The sequence below is a fragment of the Ranitomeya variabilis genome, chromosome 2 (assembly GCF_051348905.1).
Source record: "Ranitomeya variabilis isolate aRanVar5 chromosome 2, aRanVar5.hap1, whole genome shotgun sequence".
Taxonomy (NCBI): domain Eukaryota; kingdom Metazoa; phylum Chordata; class Amphibia; order Anura; family Dendrobatidae; genus Ranitomeya; species Ranitomeya variabilis.
In genome coordinates this window covers 1,005,200,509-1,005,224,037 of record NC_135233.1, presented here as the reverse complement: position 1 = coordinate 1,005,224,037, position 23,529 = coordinate 1,005,200,509, and the positions used below count along the sequence as shown (strand labels likewise).

Sequence of the window (23,529 nt, the reverse complement as noted above, 5' to 3'; positions counted from 1 at the left end):
TGCAGAGCCCCTGATGTGAATAAACTGTGGAAACCCCCAACAATTGACCCCAATTTTTTAAACTACACTCCCTAAGGAATTTATTTAGAGGTGTGGTGAGCACCTTGAACCCACAAGTGCTTCACAGAATTTTAGAACGTTGAGTTGTTAAAATTAAAAAAATACATTTTTCCCACACAAATGTTGCTTTTGCCCCCCATTTTTCATTATCACAAGGATAACAGGAGAAAATGAACTATAGAATTTGTTGTGAAATTTCTACTGAGTACACCAATACCTCATATGTGATGGAAAACTACTGTTTACAAAGTCCTTGAGGTGCCAGCACAGCCAACCTCCTCATAAGTGACCCCATTTTACAAACTACATCTTTCAATGAATTCATCTAAGTGTCCAGTCATCATATTAATGCCACAGGTGTGTCACAGAATTTTATACCAATGGGCGATGAAGTAAAAATTGAATTATTTTTTCTACCAAAAATTTGTTTTAACCCCAGATTTTACATTTTCGCACTGTAAAATGGGTTAACTGGAACAAAATTTTGTCACAGAATTTCTGCAGAAGATGGCAATACCCCACATGTGGCTGTACAGTACTGCCAGTAGCCTCACGTCAAGACTCAGGAGGGTAGGTCCGCTATTTGACTCTTGGAAAACAAATTTTCCTAGAATAGTTTTTGGACTCCATGTACAGACCTCTTAAGTGCCAGCAGAGCAGAACCCCCGTCAAGTGACCACATTTTAGAAATTAAATCCCTCCGCGTTCAATGGAAGCAGAGGGAGCTGAGTAATATTGTTTTTTTTTAATGCATTGGATAACAGAACAGAGCACAGTTTACCGGAATGGGGCACAGTATACCAGGAAATGGACCATGATGGGGCACAATATGTCAGGATGGGGCACAGTATACCAGGATATGCTACAGTATTCCAGGATGGGGCATAGTATACTACTGCCTATGAACTTGACACCCTGCGGATCTCAATGCCCGCAGAGAAATCATGTTTCATTATTAATGTATAAATAGCGTGCATAATTCATGTACTCTTGTTTTATATAGCTTTTGTCATCAAGTTTTTTCTTTTGTATTTTCGTTTTTATTTTTATTCATGCATGTAGTCTTAATTAATTGAACACGGTCACGTGGTTATAATTGATCCCCCCTCCCCCTATTGGCCCCATTTTGCATAAAGCTTCCATGTGATTTTTAGTATGTAGCTTTGAGAAAGGACTCTTTTGAGTGTTTGAAACGTGTTGCCCCATATGTCTGTGAACCAAATCCTGCCATGATCTTTTAAATATTTGAATACATTTTGGACTTTTACCAGAAGCTGGAACAATCCGTTTCTTTTTCTTGATGGGTCATAGACATAGTATATCAGGAAATGAACCACGATGAGGCACAGCATACCAGGAAATGAACAAGGATGGGGCACATTTTACCTGGATGGGGCTCAGTATAACAGGAAATGTAGCAGTAAGATGCACATTATACCAGGATGGTGCACACTGTACCATGAAATGAACCAGGATTGTGCATATAATATGAGAATGGGGCACAGTATACCAGGATGGGGTGCAGTATACCAAGAAATGGACTAGGATGGAGCACATTTTACTAGGATGGGCATTGGGCACAGTATAACAGGAAATGTACCAGGAAGGTGCACATTATACCAGGATGGGGTACAGTATACCAGAAAATCAACCATGGTGGGGCGCATTATACCAGGATGGGGCACAGTATACCAGAAAATGGAAAAGGATGGGGCACAAAACCTACAATCTATATATTTAATCGTGTAAGGTCAATTTCCGTCTGTTTGTCTGTAACGGAAATCCCGCGTCGCTGATTGGTCGCGGCCGGCCGACTGCGAACAATCAGCGATATTGGGGCGGGATTTAAACACCGCTGCACTTTCAAAAAGATATAATGATAAAATTAATAATAAAATTTAAAAAATTGTGATATTCTCACCTTCCGGCATCCCCGGCAGCTTTTCCCGCTCCTCGCGATGCTTCGGTCCTAGTAATGATTTGTGGTAATGACCCCAGATGACGTAGCGGTCTCGTGAGACCGCTACATCATCACGGGTTATTGCCGCCAAGCATCACTGGGAACGGACCTGGCGGGAGCATCGCTAAAGGCCTGGGCTGGATCCTGGGGCTGCCGGTAGGTGAGTTTATAACTATTTCTTATTTTAATTCTTTTTTTAACAGGGATATGGTGCCCACACTGCTATATACTACATGGCTGTGTTATATACTACGTGGGCTGTGTTATATACTGCGTGGGCAGTGCTATATACTGCATGGGCTGTGCTATATACTACGTGGGCTGTGCTATATACTATGTGGGCTGTGTTATATACTACATGGGCTGTATTATATACTATGTGGGCTGTGTTATATACTACGTGGGCTGTGCTATATACTACGTGGCTGTGCAATATGCTACATGGCTGTGCTATATACTACGTGGCTGTGCTATATACTACATGGCTGTGTTATATACTATATGGCTGTGCTATATTCTACATGGGCTGTGTTATATGCTACGTGGGCTGTTATATACTACATGACTGTGCTATATACTACATGGCTGTGCTATATACTGCGTGGGCTGTGTTATATGCTATGTGGGCCATACAATATACTACTTGGCTGTGTTATATACTACGTGGCTGTGTTATATGCTACATGGCTGTGCTATATACTATGTGGCTGTGTTACATACTATGTGGCTGTGTTATATGCTACGTGGGCTGTGCAATGTATTACGCGGTCGTGTTATATGCTATGTGGCTGTGTTATATGCTATGTGGTTGTGCTATATGCTACGTGGGCTGTGTTATATACTACGTGGGCTGTGTTATATGCTACGTGGGCTGTGTTATATACTACATGGGCTGTGTTATATGCTACGTGGCCGTGCTATATTTCTCTGCTGTATCTGTGCATCATGAATCGTGGTATGTGTTAAAGGGGGGCCCACTGAGACTTTTTCACCCGGGGCCCTCAAAAACCTGGAGCCGACCCTGGCTTCACCCGGCCGGGCGCGACCAATCAGTGACAGGCGCAGTCCGGCCGTGAAGTGGTGCGGGATTTGAACCACGCTTCGCTGATTGGTCACACCCAGCTGGACGAATCCTGTGTATTCATTGCATTATTCTTAAATCTTCATAAATATACTACATTCATATTCTAGAATACCCGTTGAGTTAGAATCGGGCCACCATCTAGTAAAAACATAGTAAGCAAATACCCTGCAGAAAATAAATAAACAGCAATAGTGCATGAAAATAATATATGGTGTTTAGTTAATTAAATTTTGATAAAAAAATGTAAACGCCATCCCATCACATCACGGTGACCATATTCGCAAAGATCCTAACTAGAGTTGAGCGACTTTTACTTTTTTCGGATCGAGTCGAGTTTCGCGAAACCCGACTTTGTCAAAAGTCGGGTTGGGTGAAATCGGCCGATTATTGCGTAAAGTCGGGGGCAGACTGAAACAAGAAACCCAATGCAAGTCAATGGGGAATCAAAAGTCTGCAGTGAGTGGAGGACAGGAAAACACCTACAGTGCCCATTTTAATGCCAAAAACATCAATTCTTATTACTGAAGCTTGTCAATCTTAATTTTCTTTATAATAATAGTTAGGCATTGAAAACTGGGGGTCATTTGGCTAAAGTTGTGGGGGGGTAGGGCTGGCTCAAGATTTTCGTGGGCTCAGGAAACGCGGAATACGTCACGGCAGTGGAGCAGGGAGAGGTAAGTATTTCAACTTTGCAAGTGCTGTGATCCTAAGCAAGCAGTGGGGGCCTACTCATTGGCATTGGCTCTGGCACAGGGCCCCTCATAGTACGGCGGTGTGTTTGACGGCGGGTGGCGCCTCCCACCAGCAGAGACACTTTTGCGTACTATGAGGGGCCCTGTGCCAGTGATGTCGCCAAAGAGTATGCCCCCCCACCTGATGAAGGAACCTGCACTTTCATCTGCACCTTCCTCTTTGTCCCCGTGTAAGGTGGTATAGTATGCGGGAAGGGGAACCTGACTTTCAGCAGGGTCAGATTCTGGCTGTGTAGAGTGCAAGGGGAATGTAGTGGTCTGGGTCAATGTACCAGCAGACTCATCTAGCAGTGGCTGGGCAATGGGCAGGATGAGGAGGAAACACAGATACAGGCCCAAATAATAAAGTGAGCTAAATGCAGTTCAAAATTGGTAACAGGACTAACCAGGCGGCATTGCTTTGTTCAGCGGAGGACAACTGTAAGGAGAGGCTGACACAGTGAGTAGGCCCATAAGTAAGTAGGCTAAATGCAGTTCAAAATTGGTAACAGGAATAAACTGGCGGCATTGCTTTGTTCAGTGGAGGACAACTGTAAGGAGAGGCTGACACAGTGAGTAGGCCCAAATAAGTAAGTAGGCTAAATGCAGTTCAAAATTGGTAACAGGACTAAACTGGCAGCATTGCTTTGTTCAGCGGAGGACAACTGTAAGGAGTGGCTGACACAGTGAGTAGGCCCAAATAAGTAAGTAGGCTAAATGTCTGCCAAAAATTGTTTCATAAATAAACAGGTGGCATAGCTAGATACAGGGGTGGGCTCCTCTGCTGAGTAGCAGACAGTGGTAGTAGGCGCAAAGTATTAACTGGTCTAAATGGAGGCCAGAGCCCATGTATATTTTAACTATCATCTATCATTTCAACAAATTTGTATTGGCAGTGCGATTGAAGGATTTAACAGAACAGACTACACAGTGGTGGAGCAGGGAGAGGTAAGTATTGCAAGTGGTAGAGCACTGTTCGAGCTGGGGGGGAACACTCTCTCGTGGGCGGCGGTACTGGCACAGGGCCCCTCATATTACGACGGTGTGTCTGATGTTGGTTGTGCACCACCACCGTCAGAGACACTTCATTGTAGTATGAGGGACCCTGTTCCAGTGCCGTCGCCCAAGAGTGGGCACACCCACCTGTCCAGGCAAACAGCACTCGCACGGGTGCTTGCGCCAGGTGGTGACCACGGCCCTTTGGGGGGAGTCAGCCCATTTAAGGAGGTATAAAAATGGCCTATGGTGGACATTCAGCAGCTGCAAATGGAGGAATTGGAGAAGTCAGTAAGAGGAGGGCAAAAGCAAGACATTTTTCAGGCAAGCTACATGTCAGCAGGGGAAGGTGGGGCAAAATAATTTGAAATCCATGATTGGTTCATTTTAAAGAAGGTTAGATCATCAACATTTCGGGTAGCCAGATGTGTCCTTTTTTCGGTCAGTATTGAACCAGCAGCACTGAAGACTCTTTCTGATAGCACACTAGCAGCTGGGCATGCGAACTCCTGTAATGCATATTCTGCCAATTCAGGCCAGGTGTCTATTTTAGATGCCCAGTAATCAAAGGGGAATGACCTGTGAGGGAGAACATCGATAAGGGTGGAAAAGTAGTTCGTAACCATACTGGAAAAATGCTGTCTCCTGTAACTTTGAATCGATGCAGCAGTACCTGTCGTGTCAGCGGTCGTTGCGAAATCACTCCACAACCTGGTCATAAAACCCCTCTGTCCAACGCCACTTCGGATTTGTGCACCTCTAACACCTCTGCCATGTTGCCCACTACGGCTCGTGTGAGAACCATCACCGCCGCTGTGTGCTGGGAATGCCTGAACCAAACGGTCTATAAGAGTTGCTTGTTTGGTAGCCTATATTTGCTCAAGGTTCTCATGTGGCATGATATTTTGTAATTTTCCTTTAGATCGTGGATCCAGGAGGCAGGCCAACCAGTAATCGTCATTGGTCATCATTTTGATAATGCGGGGGTCCTTTTTTAGGATACGCAAGGCATACTCAGCCATGTGGGCCAATGTTCCAGGTGTCAATTCACTGCTTGTGCTAGGTTGAGGAGCACTTTCTTGCAAATCAACAACACTTGTGTCCCGCAAAAACCCTGTGCCTGACCTTGCAACGCCACCAGTTTCTATTGCCCCCTGAGAAGCATCCTCCTCCCATAAATATTCATCCCCATCATCCTCCTCCTCCTCCTCTTCATCCACCACCTCGTCCAGGAGAGTTCCCTGAGCAGACATTGGCTGACTGTCATCAAGGCTTCCCTCCTCTTCAGCTGCAGACACCTGCTCCTTAATGTGCGTCAAACTTTGCATCAGCAGACGCATTAGTGGGATGCTCATGCTTATGATGGCGTCATCTGCACTTACCAGCCGTGTGCATTCCTCAAAACACTGAAGGACTTGACAGAGGTCTTGTAGCTTCGACCACTGCACACCAGACAACTCCATGTCTGCCAACCAAGTGCCTGCCCGTGTATGTGTATCCTCCCACAAATAAATTACAGCACGCCTCTATTCGCACAGCCTCTGAAGCATGTGCAGTATGGAGTTCCACCTTGTTGCAACGTCGATTATTAGGCGGTGCTGGGGAAGATTCAGCGATCGCTGATGGTTCAGCATACGGCTGGAGTGTACGGGCGACCGGCGGATGTGCGAGCAAAGTCTTCGCACCTTCAGGAGCAGGGCTGGTAACCCCGGATAATTTTTAGGAAGCACTGCACCACCAGGTTCAAGGTGTGAGCCAGGCAAGGTATGTGTTTCAGTTCTGAAAGGGTTATGGCAGCCATAAAATTCCTTCCGTTATCACGGACTACTTTGCCTGCCTCAAGATGTACACTGCCCAGCCATGACTGAGTTTCTTGTTGTAAGTACTCGGCCAGTACTTCCGTGGTGTGTCTGTTGTCGCCCAAACACTTCATTTGTAACACAGCCTGCTGATGCTTACCAATAGCTGTTTGATAATGGGACACCTCGTGTGCAATACTGGCAGCTGCGAATGGAGTGGTCGTGCGACTGCACTCTGTGGACGAGCTTTTGCTTCTGGAGGAGGAGGAGGAGGGGTGGCGAACGCCTACAGCCAACTGTTTCCTAGACCGTGGGCTAGGCAGAACTTTCCCACTATGGCTGTCCCCAGTGGACCCTGCATCCACCACATTAATCCAGTGCGCCGTGATGGGCACATAACGTCCCTGCATTGCCTACTGGTCCATGCATCTGTTGTGAGGTGCACCTTTCCACTGACTGATTGCCTCAGTGCATGGACAATGCGGTCTTTGACATGCTGGTGGAGGGCTGGGATGGCTTTTCTCGCAAAGAAGTGCCGTCTGGGTAGGTCATAGCGTGGTACTGCGTAGGCCATCAGGTCTTTGAAAGCTTCGCTTTCAACCAACCGGTAGGGCATCATCTCTAACGAGATTAGTCTAGCAATGTGGGCGTTCAAACCCTGTGTACGCGGATGAGAGGATGAGTACTTTATTTTCCTAACGAGAGTCTCTTGTAGGGTGAGCTGGACTGGAGAGCTGCATATGGTGGAACTAGTGGTGGTGGTGGTGGACATGGCAGTTTGAGAGAGGGTTGGTGATGGTATTCTTGATGTTGGCCTACATACAGTGTTTCCTACCAATAACCTTGTGATTCCCTGACTGCTTTGGCCTTGCAATGATACCTGTTATGATCTGGTGGCCTAGGAGTAGCATTGGACGTACTCTGGAGAAGGTGGTATCTGTACAGACCGCGGACCCTGAACTTAACACCGCAACTAGAAGTAGCCGTGGGATGTACCTACTGATCCTAGACACCTCGACACAGCCGGAGGACTAACTAACCCTATAGATAGAAAAGGGAAAACTATCTCGCCTCAGAGAAAATTCCCAAAGGATAGGCAGCCCCAAAAAAATATTGACTGTGAGAGGAGAGGAAAAAACATACACAGGCTGAAAACAGGATTTAGCAAAGGAGGCCAATCTAGCTAAATAGGAAAGATAGGACAGAGAACTATGCGGTCAGTATTAAAATATTAGGAAATATCCACCACAGAAAATACAAAAAACTCCACATCTAACTAAAGACATGGAGGGTATATCTAACTCTCCAGAGATTCCAGCTTGACTGCATAAATCCTTACACAGATTAAGCTGGACAAGAAAAAAACATGAAATGCACTGAACAATTAGGCCCACAAAATGTGGGCTGCAAAACAAGCAGAACTTATCTTGGTGAAAAGACCAGAAAGCAGGAGAAACCATGAAGAGATGTGAATCCTCCAGAAACAATGGACAACTGGCACTGACTGAAGGGTGAAGCCAGACTAAATAGCCCAGTCCAGAGTGGACACACCTGATAACTGCTGTGAAGGACAGACAGCAGTGCTACCACTTATAACCACCGGAGGGAGCCCAAGAACAGAATTCACAACAGATACAGTACCTCCACATTTGCTGCTGGTGGTGTCCTAACTTATGGGCTTACAGTGAGGGAAGCAATGTAGCGTTGCTGACTACCTTCATTCTGAGCAGGTGCACCAATGGTACGTGATGTTTGGTAGTTAGTCCAGGCTTGCAAGTGCATGCTGGTTAAATGTCTACGCATGCACGTTGTATTTAAATTTTGAAGATTCTTCCCTCTGCTAAAGGTCTTTGAGCATTTCTTACAGATAACTTTTGACTGATCATTCGGATCTTGGTTAAAAAATTGCCACACTGCACTCTTCCTACTATCGAATACCTTTTCAGGCATTGCACGCTGTGCTACTTTCACCGGATGGCCACGCTGTCCTAAAAATGTTTTAGTTTTTGACACACGTTTTTGGCCTGATACAGGCCTGCCAGATGACAGCTGTTGCGATGTAGATGGCTGCTGCGGATCATCCTCCTCCGCTTCTGAGCTACTGGCAGCGGCACCCTCTTCCCCCAATGTCTGCCAATCTGGGTCAACAACTGGGTCATCTATCACCTCCTCTTCAATGTCATGTGCACCTTCCTCTGTGTCACCGTGTAAGGTGCTATAGCGTTCGGGACGGGGCATCATAGTCTCATCAGGGTCAGATTCTGGCTCAGTATACTGTGAGGGCAATGTAGTGATCTGAGTCAATGGAACAGCATAATAATCTAGCTGTGGCTGTGCATCAGTGCACTCCATGTCCGATTCATCTTGTAATGGGCAGTTAACAATTTCCCTTTCTAACCCAGGCACGGTATGTGTAAAGAGCTCCATGGAGTAACCTGTAGTGTCGCCTGATGCATCCTTCACTTTTGGTTTGGGTGAAGGACACAAGGAAATGTCTTGTTCCTGACCGGGAGCATCCACTGACGACTCGCTGCTTTTATATTTTGAACTTTCTGAAGAGGAGGCGAAAGAGCTAGAGGCTGTGTCAGCAAGGAAAGCCAAAACTTTTTCCTGCTGCTCCGGCTTGAAAAGCGGTTTTCCTACTCCAAGATAAGGGAGCCTTCGAGGCCTTCTGTAGCCAGATGATGACGCTGGCTCAACACCTCCAGCCTTGGGTGCTATTTTGCTTTTCCCACTACCACCAGATGCTCCACCACTACCACCACCATCAGTACCAGCTGGCAAAGACCGCCCACGGCCTCTTCCACCAGACTTCCTCCTTTTTGTTAAAATGTTACCAAAATAACAACCGTTATATGGTACTGTAAAACAAGGTAGAAGGTGTATATAAACTTGTTGAGAATTTAAATCTCCCTTTTTATTTTGGGGAGACTGCACCTCAACTCAGGCCCAGTGTATAACACAACACAATGTAAGTGGCAGAACGTGGCTGGCTGATATACGACAAACTAACAGGACTGACGTATATCCACTTTGTGACAATTTGAAACACCCTTTTTTGGGGGGCGAGACAGCACCACAACTCAGGCCCAGTGTATAACACAACACAATGTAAGTGGCAGAAAGTGGCTGGAAGATATCTGAAAGAATCCAAGGACTGTAGTACAATTTCAATCTCCCTACAATGATCTCAGGACAAGTATGGCAGCAACAAAAAGGACTGCTGCACACAAAAGTGTGGACAAATAAACAAGATAACTGCAGAAAGGAGCAACAGGATTTTTGCTTTTAAAAAAGCAGTTGGTTTGCAGAGGCGTACAAACAGCAATGCAGCTATCAGGGAGCCTAATAAGGCAGCCTAATAAGCTACAGAGCTGATGCACAAAAAAATAGCCTCCACTGTCCCTGCAAAAAAAGGTGGTGTTGGACAGTCGAAATCGCTAGAGCACAAGCGGTTTGGGGGTTAATCTTCCCTCCCTAACTATATCCATTCTTCTGACGAAGCTGCAGCACCCTCTCCCTATGCTCAGATCGGCAGAAGTAAGATGGCGGTCGGCGTGCGCGCCCCTTTATAGCCCCTGTGACGCCGCAGAAAGCAAGCCAATCACTGTCATGCCCTTCTCTAAGATGGTGGGGACCGAGACCTATGTCATCACGCTGCCCACACTCTGCATCCTCCTTCAATGGCTGAGAAATGGCGCTGAATGCGTCATACGAAACGCGACTTTGGTGCGAAGATAATAATAATAATAATTTCATTTCTATGGCGCCAACATATTCCACAGCACTTTAGATTTTAGAGGGGACTTGCACAGACAAGATACCAAAAGGAATGAGGGCCCTGCTCGCAAGCTTACAATCTATGAGGAAAAGGGGAGACACGAGAGGTGAATGTTAACATTTGCTTTCGTGGTTTGGTCCAGCCATAATGTAGGAATTAGGGTGTTCATTTAATGCTGCATGAACCAGTATGAGAACATGATACGAGGAACCTTGTTATGGTAAAAATTTTGAATGGGCAACACAGTCCAGTCGGAAGAAATGTGTTTTTAGTGCACACTTAAAACTGTGGGCTTTGGGGATTAATCGAATTAACCTGGGTAATGCATTCCAAAAAATTGGGGCAGCACATGAAAAGTCTTGGAGACAGGAGTGGGAGGTTCTGATTATTGAGGATGTTAACCTCAGCTCTTTAGCAGAATGGGGGTCACGGGTAGAGTGGTAGACTGAGACGAGGGAGGAGATCTAGGGTGGTCCTGAGCCATGGACTGCTTTGTGTGTGAGGGTAATAAGTTTATACTGAATTCTGGAGTGGATAGGTAACCTAACCAGTGTAATGACTGGCACAAGGTAGAGGTATCAGTGTAACGGTTGATGAGGAATATGATCCTGGCTGCAGCATTCAAGACAAATTGGAGAGGGGAGAATAATGTACAGCTCCAAAATGAATAGGAATGAGTTGGTGTGCATGTGCAGGAGAGGAGAAGTGGTACTGTGCATTTATATATACAGGACAGGACGAGTGGTACCATGCAGTGTATATATACAGGACAGAAGTGGTACTGTGCAGTGTATATACACAGGACAGGAGAAGTGGTACTGTGCAATGGATATGTACATGACCGCGTATGCCGAGTACGGTCTTTTCCTCCGTATGTAACCTAACCACCAAAAACTGCCCACTGACCCAACCTTTACTTAAATAAAACATAACCAATTATTCTTTTTTGGATATTTTGGCCACAGCGGCCAACTTTATTAATAAAATTAACATAACATAAATACAACAGTATAAATTCGAGGGGAGGGTTCTTGGAGCTAAAAAGATCTGGCAAAAACCCCACAATATAAGATCGACCACCATATTACCCTCAGCCGTGAAAACCAGCTCGAGGGCACCGTACATCCCGTTCCGGGAAGAGAAAAAACCACCAACAGCTCCCAGGGTAAAACCCCGTCCAGAGCCCATACCAAAATGCCAGATCCAACCCCACCACATTTTAAATTGCCTGCAATTATGCTCCAATTCCTTCCCCCAACCAATCAGCGTCAACTCCAAGAACCCCCACCCCCCCACCGCCACTGTGACAATAAATGAATAAAATGCAAACAATGACCAAAAACCCGCATACCAAGTGTAAACCCAAACACTTTTTTTTTTTTTTTTTTATATAACATCCCGTGCCATATCAATATATAAAAACTCTGCCCCACAATTCCCCCCCCCCCCCCCTCGTTAAACAAAAACCCCAAGCACAAGCCTACAAGGGAGGGTGGGTGGGTCTTCCTTCTTCTGGATTCAGGTAGGGAATGGCGGTTTTCCCGCACTTTCCCTACTAACTCCCCTTCTAAAACCCCTCCCCCTTTTCCCTTCTCCTATCCCCAGCCGTAGCATCATTTAAAAAAGCCCGCCGGCTCAAAGCAGTCATGGGGGGCCTCCTCCCAGCTGCGCTTTGTTCCGGCCCCCATCTTGACCGCGTATGCCGAGTACGGTCTTTTCCTCCGTATGTAACCTAACCACCAAAAACTGCCCACTGACCCAACCTTTACTTAAATAAAACATAACCAATTATTCTTTTTTGGATATTTTGGCCACAGCGGCCAACTTTATTAATAAAATTAACATAACATAAATACAACAGTATAAATTCGAGGGGAGGGTTCTTGGAGCTAAAAAGATCTGGCAAAAACCCCACAATATAAGATCGACCACCATATTACCCTCAGCCGTGAAAACCAGCTCGAGGGCACCGTACATCCCGTTCCGGGAAGAGAAAAAACCACCAACAGCTCCCAGGGTAAAACCCCGTCCAGAGCCCATACCAAAATGCCAGATCCAACCCCACCACATTTTAAATTGCCTGCAATTATGCTCCAATTCCTTCCCCCAACCAATCAGCGTCAACTCCAAGAACCCCCACCCCCCCACCACACACGAACAGCCCTGACCACCTCAGGCTCGTGAGTGCCCCAACGCCACCAACGCCCGTTCAACTCCTTCTTGCAATGCTAAAGTCCACAAATCAATCCCAATCGCGTTTAAGTGGACTCCGTCTTCCAACCAGTAGTTACCAAGCCCCGACTCCAATTCAAAATGTCTAACGCTAATCCCCCCGTTCCTGGAAACAAAACCTGCTATTGCCCTATTCAACTTGACCCTAGCCCTATTAATACCCTTCAAAGATCTAGCCCCCCTCCACCGTTTCCTAGGCACAATGTCCGACCACACAATCAACACCCCAGGAAATGATACCTGCAACCTCAACAAATCAAACCGTATGTCCCTAATCAACTCCCTGACAGGCCGCGCGCCCAAGTCGTTCCCCCCCAAATGCACAATTAAAATGTCAGGTTGCCTGTCTAAACGAACCGCCTTGGAAAATTCAGGAAGGGCCCTGCACCACACCATCCCCCTATACCCCAACCACCGAATGACAACCTGACGCCTACTAAACCCCAGTTGCCTACCGTCCGGCCTGACCTCGGCCCGCAGCGCCCCCCAATGAACGAACGAATGTCCGAAGATCCAGGCTAAGTAAAGGGACACACCTGCAACAAGAAGCATGAAGAAAAAACACTGAGGTCAAATACCAAAATCATAACCACACCACTAAATTAATGACGGATGTAACTCAAGTAACGATTGGAAGTCCACCTGCCAATCCTACAAATGTCCTCCGCGCCCAAACCCAAACTATCAGCTTCTGATGCCGCCCCGATACGAAAAGAATGCGACCGAAACAAATCTGGAGAAAGGCCCAACTCCCGCAAGCCCCTTCTTAACACTGCAATGAACTGAAAGCGTGACAAAAAGGACCCCTCTGCGTGACACAACAAAGGGCCGGATCTGCCCGACCATAACTGCCAGTACGCTTCCAGACAACCTCTAGGGCACATCAGAGACCCGTTAACCCTCCCCAGCACCACACGTTTTCCTCTCCCAAGTTGGTCGGTCTTCGAACGCCGAATCCAAAAAACGACACCCCCCGTCCATACTTCTACATCCTCCGCCAACAAACCCCCTGCTCTAACTTTGGACGTTGACACCAGCTCCCCAACGCGCATAGCCCCAAAAAATGCTAATGAAAAGGCGAGACGAAACAACGCCAACTCAAAACTCGAACCACAAATAATCTCCAAAACCCCACCCAACCGTTCTAAAAGGCTAAACGAAATGGGGCGGCGACGGTCAATCGTCTGAGTACCTCTCCTAAAACCCCTAAGTGCCTGTCTGACCAAAAAATGTTTCGTCGCGTCCACCAACCCCTGTAACTTAAAAGCAAAAGCCAATCCAGCAACAAATTTATTTACCTTCGAAATCGACCAACCTTCTTCGGCCGCCTTCCCTATCAAAAATAACACTGCCAACATTCTATCTTCGTCAGACACCAACTGGCCCCACACCGACACCCAACTTTGCCATACTCGCCAAGATGCTTCGTATGATGCCCATGTTTGACTCGTAACAGACTCCTGAATCAACCGGCCCGCTCGTCCATAATCACGCTCCAAAGATGCAAAGGGCATTCCTCTCCCGAGATTTCCGCATCCGGCGCCAATTCCCGAAAACGGTCCCACTGGAAACGAGACAATGCATCTGCTATTGAGTTCTGCACACCCGGCACATGCACTGCCGAAATACAAGCATTCAGCTCTAAGCACCGAAAAACCAACTCCCTCACCAACTTAATCACCGGGGGAGATGAGGCCGACAAACTGTTCATCACTGACACGACGCTCATGTTGTCGCAATGAAAACGAATCCTCCTGTTAGCAAACATTTCCCCCCAAATGGAAACCGCAACCACGATAGGGAACAATTCCAACAAGACCAGGTTTTTTGTAAGGCCCAACTCCCTCCACTGGCCCGGCCACCGTCCGGCACACCAACGACCACCGCAATAGGCCCCGTAACCAGCCGAACCAGCTGCATCCGTATATATCTCGCAATCAAAGTTTGTTAAGACCTCCTGCTGAATCAACGACCGCCCGTTGTAGTTACACAGGAAACGTTGCCACACTAGCAAATCGTCTTTGTGTTCCTTGCTCAGACGAATAAAATGGTGCGGCTCTTTCACACCTGCCGTCGCGACCGACAACCTGCGACAAAATATCCTGCCCATGGGTATGATCCGACATGCAAAATTCAATCTACCCAAAAGAGACTGCAACTCTTTCAAAGTCAGCTTCTTCCTCTTTCTAGCTCTATCAACCTCCTGCTGCAGCAGGGCCAGCTTATCCTCCGGCAACCGACACTCCATTCTCTCGGAGTCAATTAAAATTCCCAAAAAACTCAACACCGTAGCAGGACCTTCCGTCTTATCTGCCGCTAATGGAACTCCAAAAAGCTCTGCAACCCAAAACATAGCCGTTAACGTATTACGGCATACCGCGGAATCAGGCGGCCCGATAAACAAAAAATCATCCAAATAATGGATAACCGACTGAACTCCCGCCACGTCCCTAACCACCCACTCCAGAAAAGTACTAAACGTCTCAAACAAGGAACAAGAAATGGCGCAGCCCATTGGCAAACATCTGTCCAAATAGTAACCACCATTCCAAAAACAACCTAACAACGGAACGCTGTCCGGGTGCACCGGAAGCAAACGGAAGGCCGATTCAATATCCGTCTTTGCCAACAGGGCCCCAGGGCCATGCCTTCTCACCCACAGCACCGCTGCATCAAATGATGTATACTCAACAGAGCACAGCTCTTGGGCGATGCCATCATTTACCGACCGACCCTTTGGATACGACAAATGTTGAATCAGCCGAAATTTATTCGGCTCTTTCTTAGGCACCACCCCCAACGGGGAAACCACCAAACCCTCAATCGGCGGGTTTAAAAACGGCCCCGACATCCTTCCCAACTCCACTTCTTTCTTCAGTTTAACATCAACAACCTCGGCATGCAACATTGCCGACCGCAAATTCTTAATCGAAAAAGGAACCTCGTGACTCGGGGGAGGAATCCTAAAACCATCCGCAAAACCATCAAAAATAATACCCGCCTTCAACTGATCGGGGTACCTATTTAGAAAGGGGGCCATCTCGTGAAGCCTCACCGGGCTCTCCCCCTTGACCGGCACCCAAAGCTGGCTTTCCTTTTCCCTTCCTGAAACACTTGGAAGCCCCGTGTGAACTTCCATTACAGTGGGAACACACATGCTTAAATTTACAGGTGTTACCGTATTTACACTGCCCGTCGTTAAACTGCCAGCAGGTTCCAGACTTCTCCTTTGCTCCCTGTGCACCCTGACTACTGCTTCCGTGTCCCGACTGCTGGCTGCCACCACCCCCGGACCCATGAAAGGACTGCCCATGTCTGGCTGGGGCCATAACCTTCAGCCAAAGGCCTATATCCTTCTGGTCCCACCTAATTTCCGGCCTTACCGCCTTACGCTGCCTGAACTGCTCATCATACCGCAGCCACGTCTGACCGCCATATGTACGATGCGCCTCCCCAATCGAGTCTAAATAGCAAAACAAACCCGAGCAATTCTCAGGCGCCTTCTCCCCCACTACACTCGCCAATATTGCAAATGCCTGCAACCAGTTCAAAAACGTCTGCGGAATTAACCGCCACCTCCGCTTTTCTTCTTCCTCCTTTTTGCTATCGTCTTTTTTTCCTTTATCCAAGTTAAACTTTTCCAAAGGAAGCAGGGAAAAAATTTCCACATACTCGTCTCTCCAAATCTTCTCCTTCACCTCCTTTTTTAAATGCGCTCCCAACGGCCCTTCAAAGCACACATAAACTTCCCCTCTGGCTCTGTCATCTAATTTGACCGTATCGCCTTTATCCTTCTCCGTCTGAACCGAAACTGATACACCTGACGATGCAACCTCCACTGCCTGACCAGGGCTTAACAAACCACAACTTGCCTGGGGTTCCACCCCTCGACCAGACAACCACGCCTCAACCGGCGATGCGGCAACCCCAGCCGCCGACCCTCCCTCTAATCTACGCAAAATCTGCGACATACCCTGCAATAAGTCCTGCATACCTGGCACCTCAGCCACAATCGGCCCACTCCTCTGCCGTTCCTCACACACCGCCACCCGACCGCTCCTACTTTCCTGCAACCCGGCCCCTGCGGGCGACAAACCAGACATAGAGGCATACTCACAAGGCTGCGCGGGTGCTGTGTCCCCGCCAGCCGGACCTCCGGATCCCTGGCGCTCCGACCTCACGCGACTATCACCGCTGGACTCCAACCTCTCGTCGCCGCGTTGATGCCCCAGGCCCGCGCCCCTGGCCTCCTCGTCACCAGGGGGGACCCGAGCGTGCTGGAACTGCTGCGCCGTTAGCCCTCTCTGCCCCAGGCCCGCGCCCCTGGCCTCCTCGTCACCAGGGGGGACCCGAGCGTACTGGAACTGCTGCGCCGTTAGCCCTCTCTGCCCCAGGCCCGCGCCCCTGGCCTCCTCGTCACCAGGGGGGACCCGAGCGTGCTGTAGCTGCTGTATCGATCCACTCCTCCGTCCGCCGACAGTATCCCCCGCCACCTCACCGCCCGATGGGTAACGGGTAAACGCTGCTCTATGTTCCTGAGATCTCCTGGGCGACCGTGACCGATCCCCGCGTTCCAACCCGGGCGAGCCCGCCCGATCGAGTAACGATCTTTGCTCCCTCGCAGGCAGCTCGACACTGCTGCCTGCAACTCTCCCTCCGCTGCGCCGTTGCATATAGGCGGGACGCAGAAGATCTCCTGACCGTTGACCGTCCGCCGCCTGCGCACTCCTTGTGGACATCCCAGCAGGCACCCTGAGAGGTGATGGACTGTGGGTGCCTGCCGCAGGTAAAGGGGCCGAATTCCTGACTGTTCCTGCCGCTGCTCGTCCCGGCCGTGCTGCTCCTCCTGGACTTGTTGTTCCTCCTGCTGCTCCTCCTGGCTGCGTCGCTCTGCCTGGCTGGGCTGCTCTTCCTGTCCGCGCTGCTCTCCCTCTCCTTGCCGCCGCTCGCCCCCTGGGCCCTGTGGATCTGGTGGGGGCAGGTGAAGCGGGGGCAGGGGAAGCGCCGGCCGCCCTGCCCCTGTACGCTGGGACACCGGATGTAGCTGGAGGACCGGCGGCCGCACGCCCGCTGTTATCTGGGGACCTGCCAGGAGCGGAGGAAGCTGCGGCTGCGCTCTGCCTGGATCGCGCAGGCCGCACTTCCGGTCCGGCGCTCCCAGCAGCAGCGGCGGTGTCCTGAGTCCGACGCCCGGCGCGTGCAGGCCGGGTGCTGGGATTCCTGCCGGTGCGGGAGCGGCCGGGGGAGGCAGCGCCGCTGGACTCACCGCCCGCAGGGTCCCTGGAGGGGCTCCGGAGCCTGCGCCTGCCACGCGCCGGGAGATCCGGAGATAGTCTCTCTGGGGGCCTGGTCCTCCTGCCCCGTAAACTCTGCCTGGATCCTCCTGCGGAACCAATGATGGAGGACAGCTGGGCCTCAAGCCAGCCCCCTCTTCTCGATCTGGCCATCTCCCGGAGCTGGGCCAGCATGGACTCCGCCGACGCCATCCTGGACTTCTTCCTTCTTCTGGATTCAGGTAGGGAATGGCGGTTTTCCCGCACTTTCCCTACTAACTCCCCTTCTAAAACCCCTCCCCCTTTTCCCTTCTCCTATCCCCAGCCGTAGCATCATTTAAAAAAGCCCGCCGGCTCAAAGCAGTCATGGGGGGCCTCCTCCCAGCTGCGCTTTGTTCCGGCCCCCATCTGGACAGGAGGAGTGGTATTGCGCAGAGCATACAGATCTGGCAAAAATTAAGAGACCACCACATCAATCTCCAGACCTGAACCCCATTGAAAACCTCTGGATTGTAATAAAGAGGATGATGGATAGTCACAAGCCATCAAACAAAGAAGAACTGCTTACATTTTTGCACCAGAAGCAGTGTGAAAGACTGGTGGAAAGCATGCCAAGACGCATGAAAGCTGTGATTAAAAATCATGGTTATTCCACAAAATATTGATTTCTGAACTCTTCCTGAGTTAAAACATTAGTATTGTTGTTTCTAAATGATTATGAACTTGTTTGTTTTTTGCATTATTTGAGGTCTGAAAGCACTGTTTTTTTTAAATTTGGACCATTTTTCCTTTTCAGAAAAAAACCCAAAATTTATTGCTTGGAAATTCGGACACATGTTGTCAGAAGTTTATAGAATAAAAGAACAATTTACATTTTACTCAAAAATATACCTATAAAGAGAAAAATCAGACAAACTGAACACTTTGCAGTGGTCTCTTAATTTTTGCCAGAGCTGTATATACAGATTCTTAGATTTACACCACACAGGCAATACAGTTGTGGCCAAAAATATTGACACCCCTGCAATTCTGTCAGATAATACTCAGTTTCTTCCTGAAAATGATTGCAAACACAAATTATTTGTTCTTATTATCTTCATTTAATTTGTCTTAAATGAAAAAACACAAAAAGAATTGTCTGAAAGCCAAATTGGATATAATTCCACACCAAACATAAAAAAGGGGGTGGACAAAAGTATTGGCACTGTTCGAAAAATCATGTGATGCTTCTCTAATTTGTATAATTAACAGCACCTGTAACTTACCTGTGGCACCTAACAGGTGTTGGCAATAACTAAATCACACTTGCAGCCAGTTGACATGAATTAAAGTTGACTCAACCTCTGTCCTGTGTCCTTGTGTGTACCACATTGAGCATGGAGAAAAGAAAGAAGACCAAAGAACTGTCTGAGGACTTGAGAAACCAAATTGTGAGGAAGCATGAGCAATCTCAAGGCTACAAGTCCATCTCCAAAGACCTGAATGTTCCTGTGTCTACTGTGCGCAGTGTCATCAAGAAGTTTAAAGCCCATATCACTGTGGCTAACCTCCCTAGATGTGGACGGAAAAGAAAAATTGACAAGAGATTTCAACGCAAGATTGTGTGGATGTTGGATAAAGAACCTCGACTAACATCCAAACAAGTTCAAGCTGCCCTGCAGTCCGAGGGTACAACAGTGTCAACCCGTACTATCCATCAGCGTCTGAATGAAAAGGGACTGTATGGTAGGAGACCCAGGAAGACCCCACTTCTTACCCCGAGACATAAAAAAGCCAGGCTGGAGTTTGCCAAAACTTACCTGAAAAAGCCTAAAACGTTTGTTTTGGAAGAATGTTCTCTGGTCAGATGAGACAAAAGTAGAGCTTTTTGGGCAAAGGCATCAACATGGAGTTTACAGGAGAAAAAAAAGAGGCATTCAAAGAAAAGAACACGGTCCCTACAGTCAAACATGGCGGAGGTTCCCTGATGTTTTGGGGTTGCTTTGCGGCCTCTGGCACTGGACTGCTTGACCGTGTGCATGGCATTATGAAGTCTGAAGACTACCAACAAATTTTGCAGCATAATGAAGGGCCCAGTGTGAAAAAGCTGGGTCTCCCTCAGAGGTCATGGGTCTTCCAGCAGGACAATGACCCAAAACACACTTCAAAAAGCACTAGAAAGTGGTTTGAGAGAAAGCACTGGAGACTTCTAAGGTGGCCAGCAATGAGTCCAGACCTGAATCCCATAGAACACCTGTTGAGAGATCTAAAAATGGCAGTTTGGAGAAGGCACCCTTCAAATATCAGGGACCTGGAGCAGTTTGCCAAAGAAGAATGGTCTAAAATTCCAGCAGAGCATTGTAAGAAACTCATTGATGGTTACCGGAAGCGGGTGGTCGCAGTTATTTTGGCTAAAGGTTGTGCAACCAAGTATTAGGCTGAGGGTGACAATACTTTTGTCTGCCCATTTTTGGAGTTTTGTGTGAAATGACCAATGTTTTGCTTTTTGCTTCATTCTCTTTTGTGTTTTTTTTCATTTAAGACAAATTAAATGAAGATAATAATACCAAAGAATTTGTGATTGCAATCATTTTCAGGAAGAAACTGAGTATTATCTGAGAGAATTGCAGGTGTCAATACTTTTGGCCACAACTGTATGTGTGTGAGTCTTTATGTGAGTATGTATGTGTGTATCTGTGTAACTATGTAACTATGTATGTATATGTGTGTGTGTGAGTATGTGTGCGAGTATGCATGTGTGTGAGTATGTATGTGTGTCAGTATGTATGTACTGTATATGTGTGTGTGGGCATGTGTGTGTGAGTATGTATGTATGCATGTGTGTGTTAGAGAATGCATGTGTGTGAGCGTGTGTATGTGTGCAAGTGAGCTGCCCTTTCCACCACCTCTATCATTGCTCTCTCCCCCACCACTCCCATAATTGCCCTTTCCACCTCTATCATTGCTTTCTCCCCACCACCCCATCATTGCCCATTTCACCATCTCTATCATTGCCTCCTCCCCCACCACCCCATCATTGCCCTTTCCACCACCCCATCATTGCCTTCTCCACCACCTCTATCATTGCTTATTAGTGACTGAAGGCCGAAAAGATGCACTAACTTTAGGCAATAACTTCAGCTTAAAGCGTGCACACCAGTAATGAATCTGGTGCATTTTTATACTTAATTAATCCGTACCCTATTATAAAGACATATTTGCCTAGTGAGGGTATGCATCCTATTTTTTTTCACTAATTCATATCAATTTGGTGACTGTACGTTGAACTGACCCAAAAAAAGGCCCAACTTATGCCAGAATTCTTTTGCAGCACCAATAGTAAATATGGCCTGTTGTTTTTTTTTTCTTTTTCCAGTAAGCAAATTTAATGGATTTAATATGAAAAATATTGTTTTGTAGCAAGTCACCCTTATCAATGTGTTCATAAGAATTATGTGCTCTATAAAGAAATAAAAACACTTGGTAGATTCAAATTCTTTATTTGAAACACTGGAATTTGTAACATAAGGCAATAAAAACAACTTATAGTTGTAGAATGGTGGCAGGACGATGACCAAATGTCCTGTATCTTCTCACTGGTGGAACGAGCAAGCAGAGGCCAACGCTGTAGATACAAAAAGAGGGAAAATTATTTTATATTAAACATTCACATCTGCTCTAATAGAAACATGAGACCTTCCATTTGTGTCCAGTGTCTTCGCAGTACTGATGATTTATGGGTTCTGACTGATCCTGATGGATCTTACTGACCCGTCGCTCCATTAGCCCTTTCAACTGCCCATATAAATTATATATACCACAAAGATTATTGGAACAGTGAGGTCCCCAGTTGTTTCCATTTTTTACCAAGAAGTGTAAATTCATCATGTCCCAAAATGGCAGTTCAGATCTTATAATCGTATATTTGTAGAAATACATATTGACCAAATTTTGTACATTCTATCATGGCATTTGAGAAAATATTTGACAAATAATAAAGCAAATGATTTATCAAATTTTCAAAGACTACATTTTGTAATTGAAAAGATGATTAATCACAATATGTACCTGAGTTGGGTAAGCAGTTGTTATCTTTGTACAAAAGTTTGTAAAAGGGTTTGCTGAGTACATCATCCATAATATCTCTATCCAGCATCCGGTCAAACTCAACCAAGCATTGTGTGCGATCACTGAAGAGGAGGTTTTGGCCGTGACTTGAAGAAAACAACTGAAATATGTCCTTCTGAAATCCTTTCCGTCCATAGAGAGACTAAATAGAAGAAAATGTTGAGATTTGAAGGATATAAGAATATTACCACATTTAACTAATGCATCAATAGGAAAGTAAAAATGCAACAACAGGCACCTACACTGGATATATTATGTAGGAAGATGGACCGGGTTTGTGGTCCCTCTTGTGTATCCAGGTCGGAACTGCTGGGGCTGTCACCATTGTTGCCGGGGGAAAGACTTCCTGACTGGAACAGACCTGTACACCTGACTGATGGGGGCGGATCAGATATAAAGGGACTGAGAGCTGGAAGACTGAGCTTTTAGCGGGTACTCAGCTTGAGCAAAAAGAGAAGGTTGACCCCCTCTACACTGACCAACGCCAATTGACAAATCAGGACAAATCAGTACGCCTGCGCAGGAGCTGCAACAGAAGTAAGGAAGAGGACGTCATCGCATGAAGATGGGAGATGCCGGACCCGGACCTGTGACGCCCATCGGGACTGAACCGGGACCGCCCCTGGGTGAGTATAATCTAACTTGTTTTTCTTATCTTTCAGGTTACATCGGGGGCTTATCTACACCATTACAGAATGCTGTAGATAAGCCCCTAATTGCGGTGGCCGCAGTTTATAGCGGCAAAATGAGGTGACAGATTCCTTTTAATATTTGGTACAGAAATCTTTGCAATTACAGAGGTCAGATGTTTCCTGTATCTCTTGGCCAAGTTTGCTCACACTGAAGCAGGGATTTTAGTTAATACCCCATAGAGATTTTCTCCAGATCTTTCAGGCTTCGGGGCTGTCACTGGGCAACATTGAGTTTCAGCTCCTTCCAAAGATTTTCTATTGTGTTCAGGTCTACCATTCCCCCTCTGGATCATCCACATGGTCATTTGCAAACTTCAAACGGGCCTGGAGACATGCTGGCCTGAGCAGGAAGACCTTGAGTGCCCTGCTGGATTTTAATCCATAATGACGTAGTGTGTTACTAATGGTTATCTTTGAGACTGTGGTCACAGCTCTCTTCAGGTCATTGACAAGGTCTTCACATGTAGTTCAGGGCTGACTACTGACCTTTCCCAGTATCAACCTTAGTCCTCGAGGTGAGACCTTGTATGGAGCCCCAGACCGAGGAAGATGGACAGTCATCTTGTGTTTATTCCATTTTCTAATAATTGTGCCAACAGTTGTTGCCTTTTCACCAAGCTGTGAGCCAAGCTACCATCTCACCAAGCTGCCTTCTCACTATACTGCACATTTTTCCTTGAAGGTAACCATGACTAACATAAACAGTGATTTCAAGCACAAGCCTCCTTTTAAAGCAACCAGTCTGTTCTTATAATTCAGTTTACAAGACAGAGTAATATCAGCTGCCTTGTCCTTGTTAGCACTTTGGCCTTAG

General features: G+C 47.1%; 1 protein-coding gene across 1 annotated transcript in view; it reads right to left on the bottom strand.

The window, feature by feature from the left end:
• Positions 1-21,378: 21,378 nt before the first annotated feature.
• LOC143808512 (saxiphilin-like) overlaps positions 21,379-23,529 on the bottom strand; it is a 121,365-nt gene continuing 119,214 nt past the window's right edge. Inside the window, exons 19-20 of the mRNA XM_077291262.1 lie at positions 21,964-22,165; positions 21,379-21,520 (exon numbers count right to left, since the gene is read on the bottom strand). Coding sequence (XP_077147377.1) covers positions 21,489-21,520; positions 21,964-22,165 — 234 coding nt within the window. The 3' untranslated portion in view covers positions 21,379-21,488. The remainder of the gene's footprint in view (positions 21,521-21,963; positions 22,166-23,529) is intronic.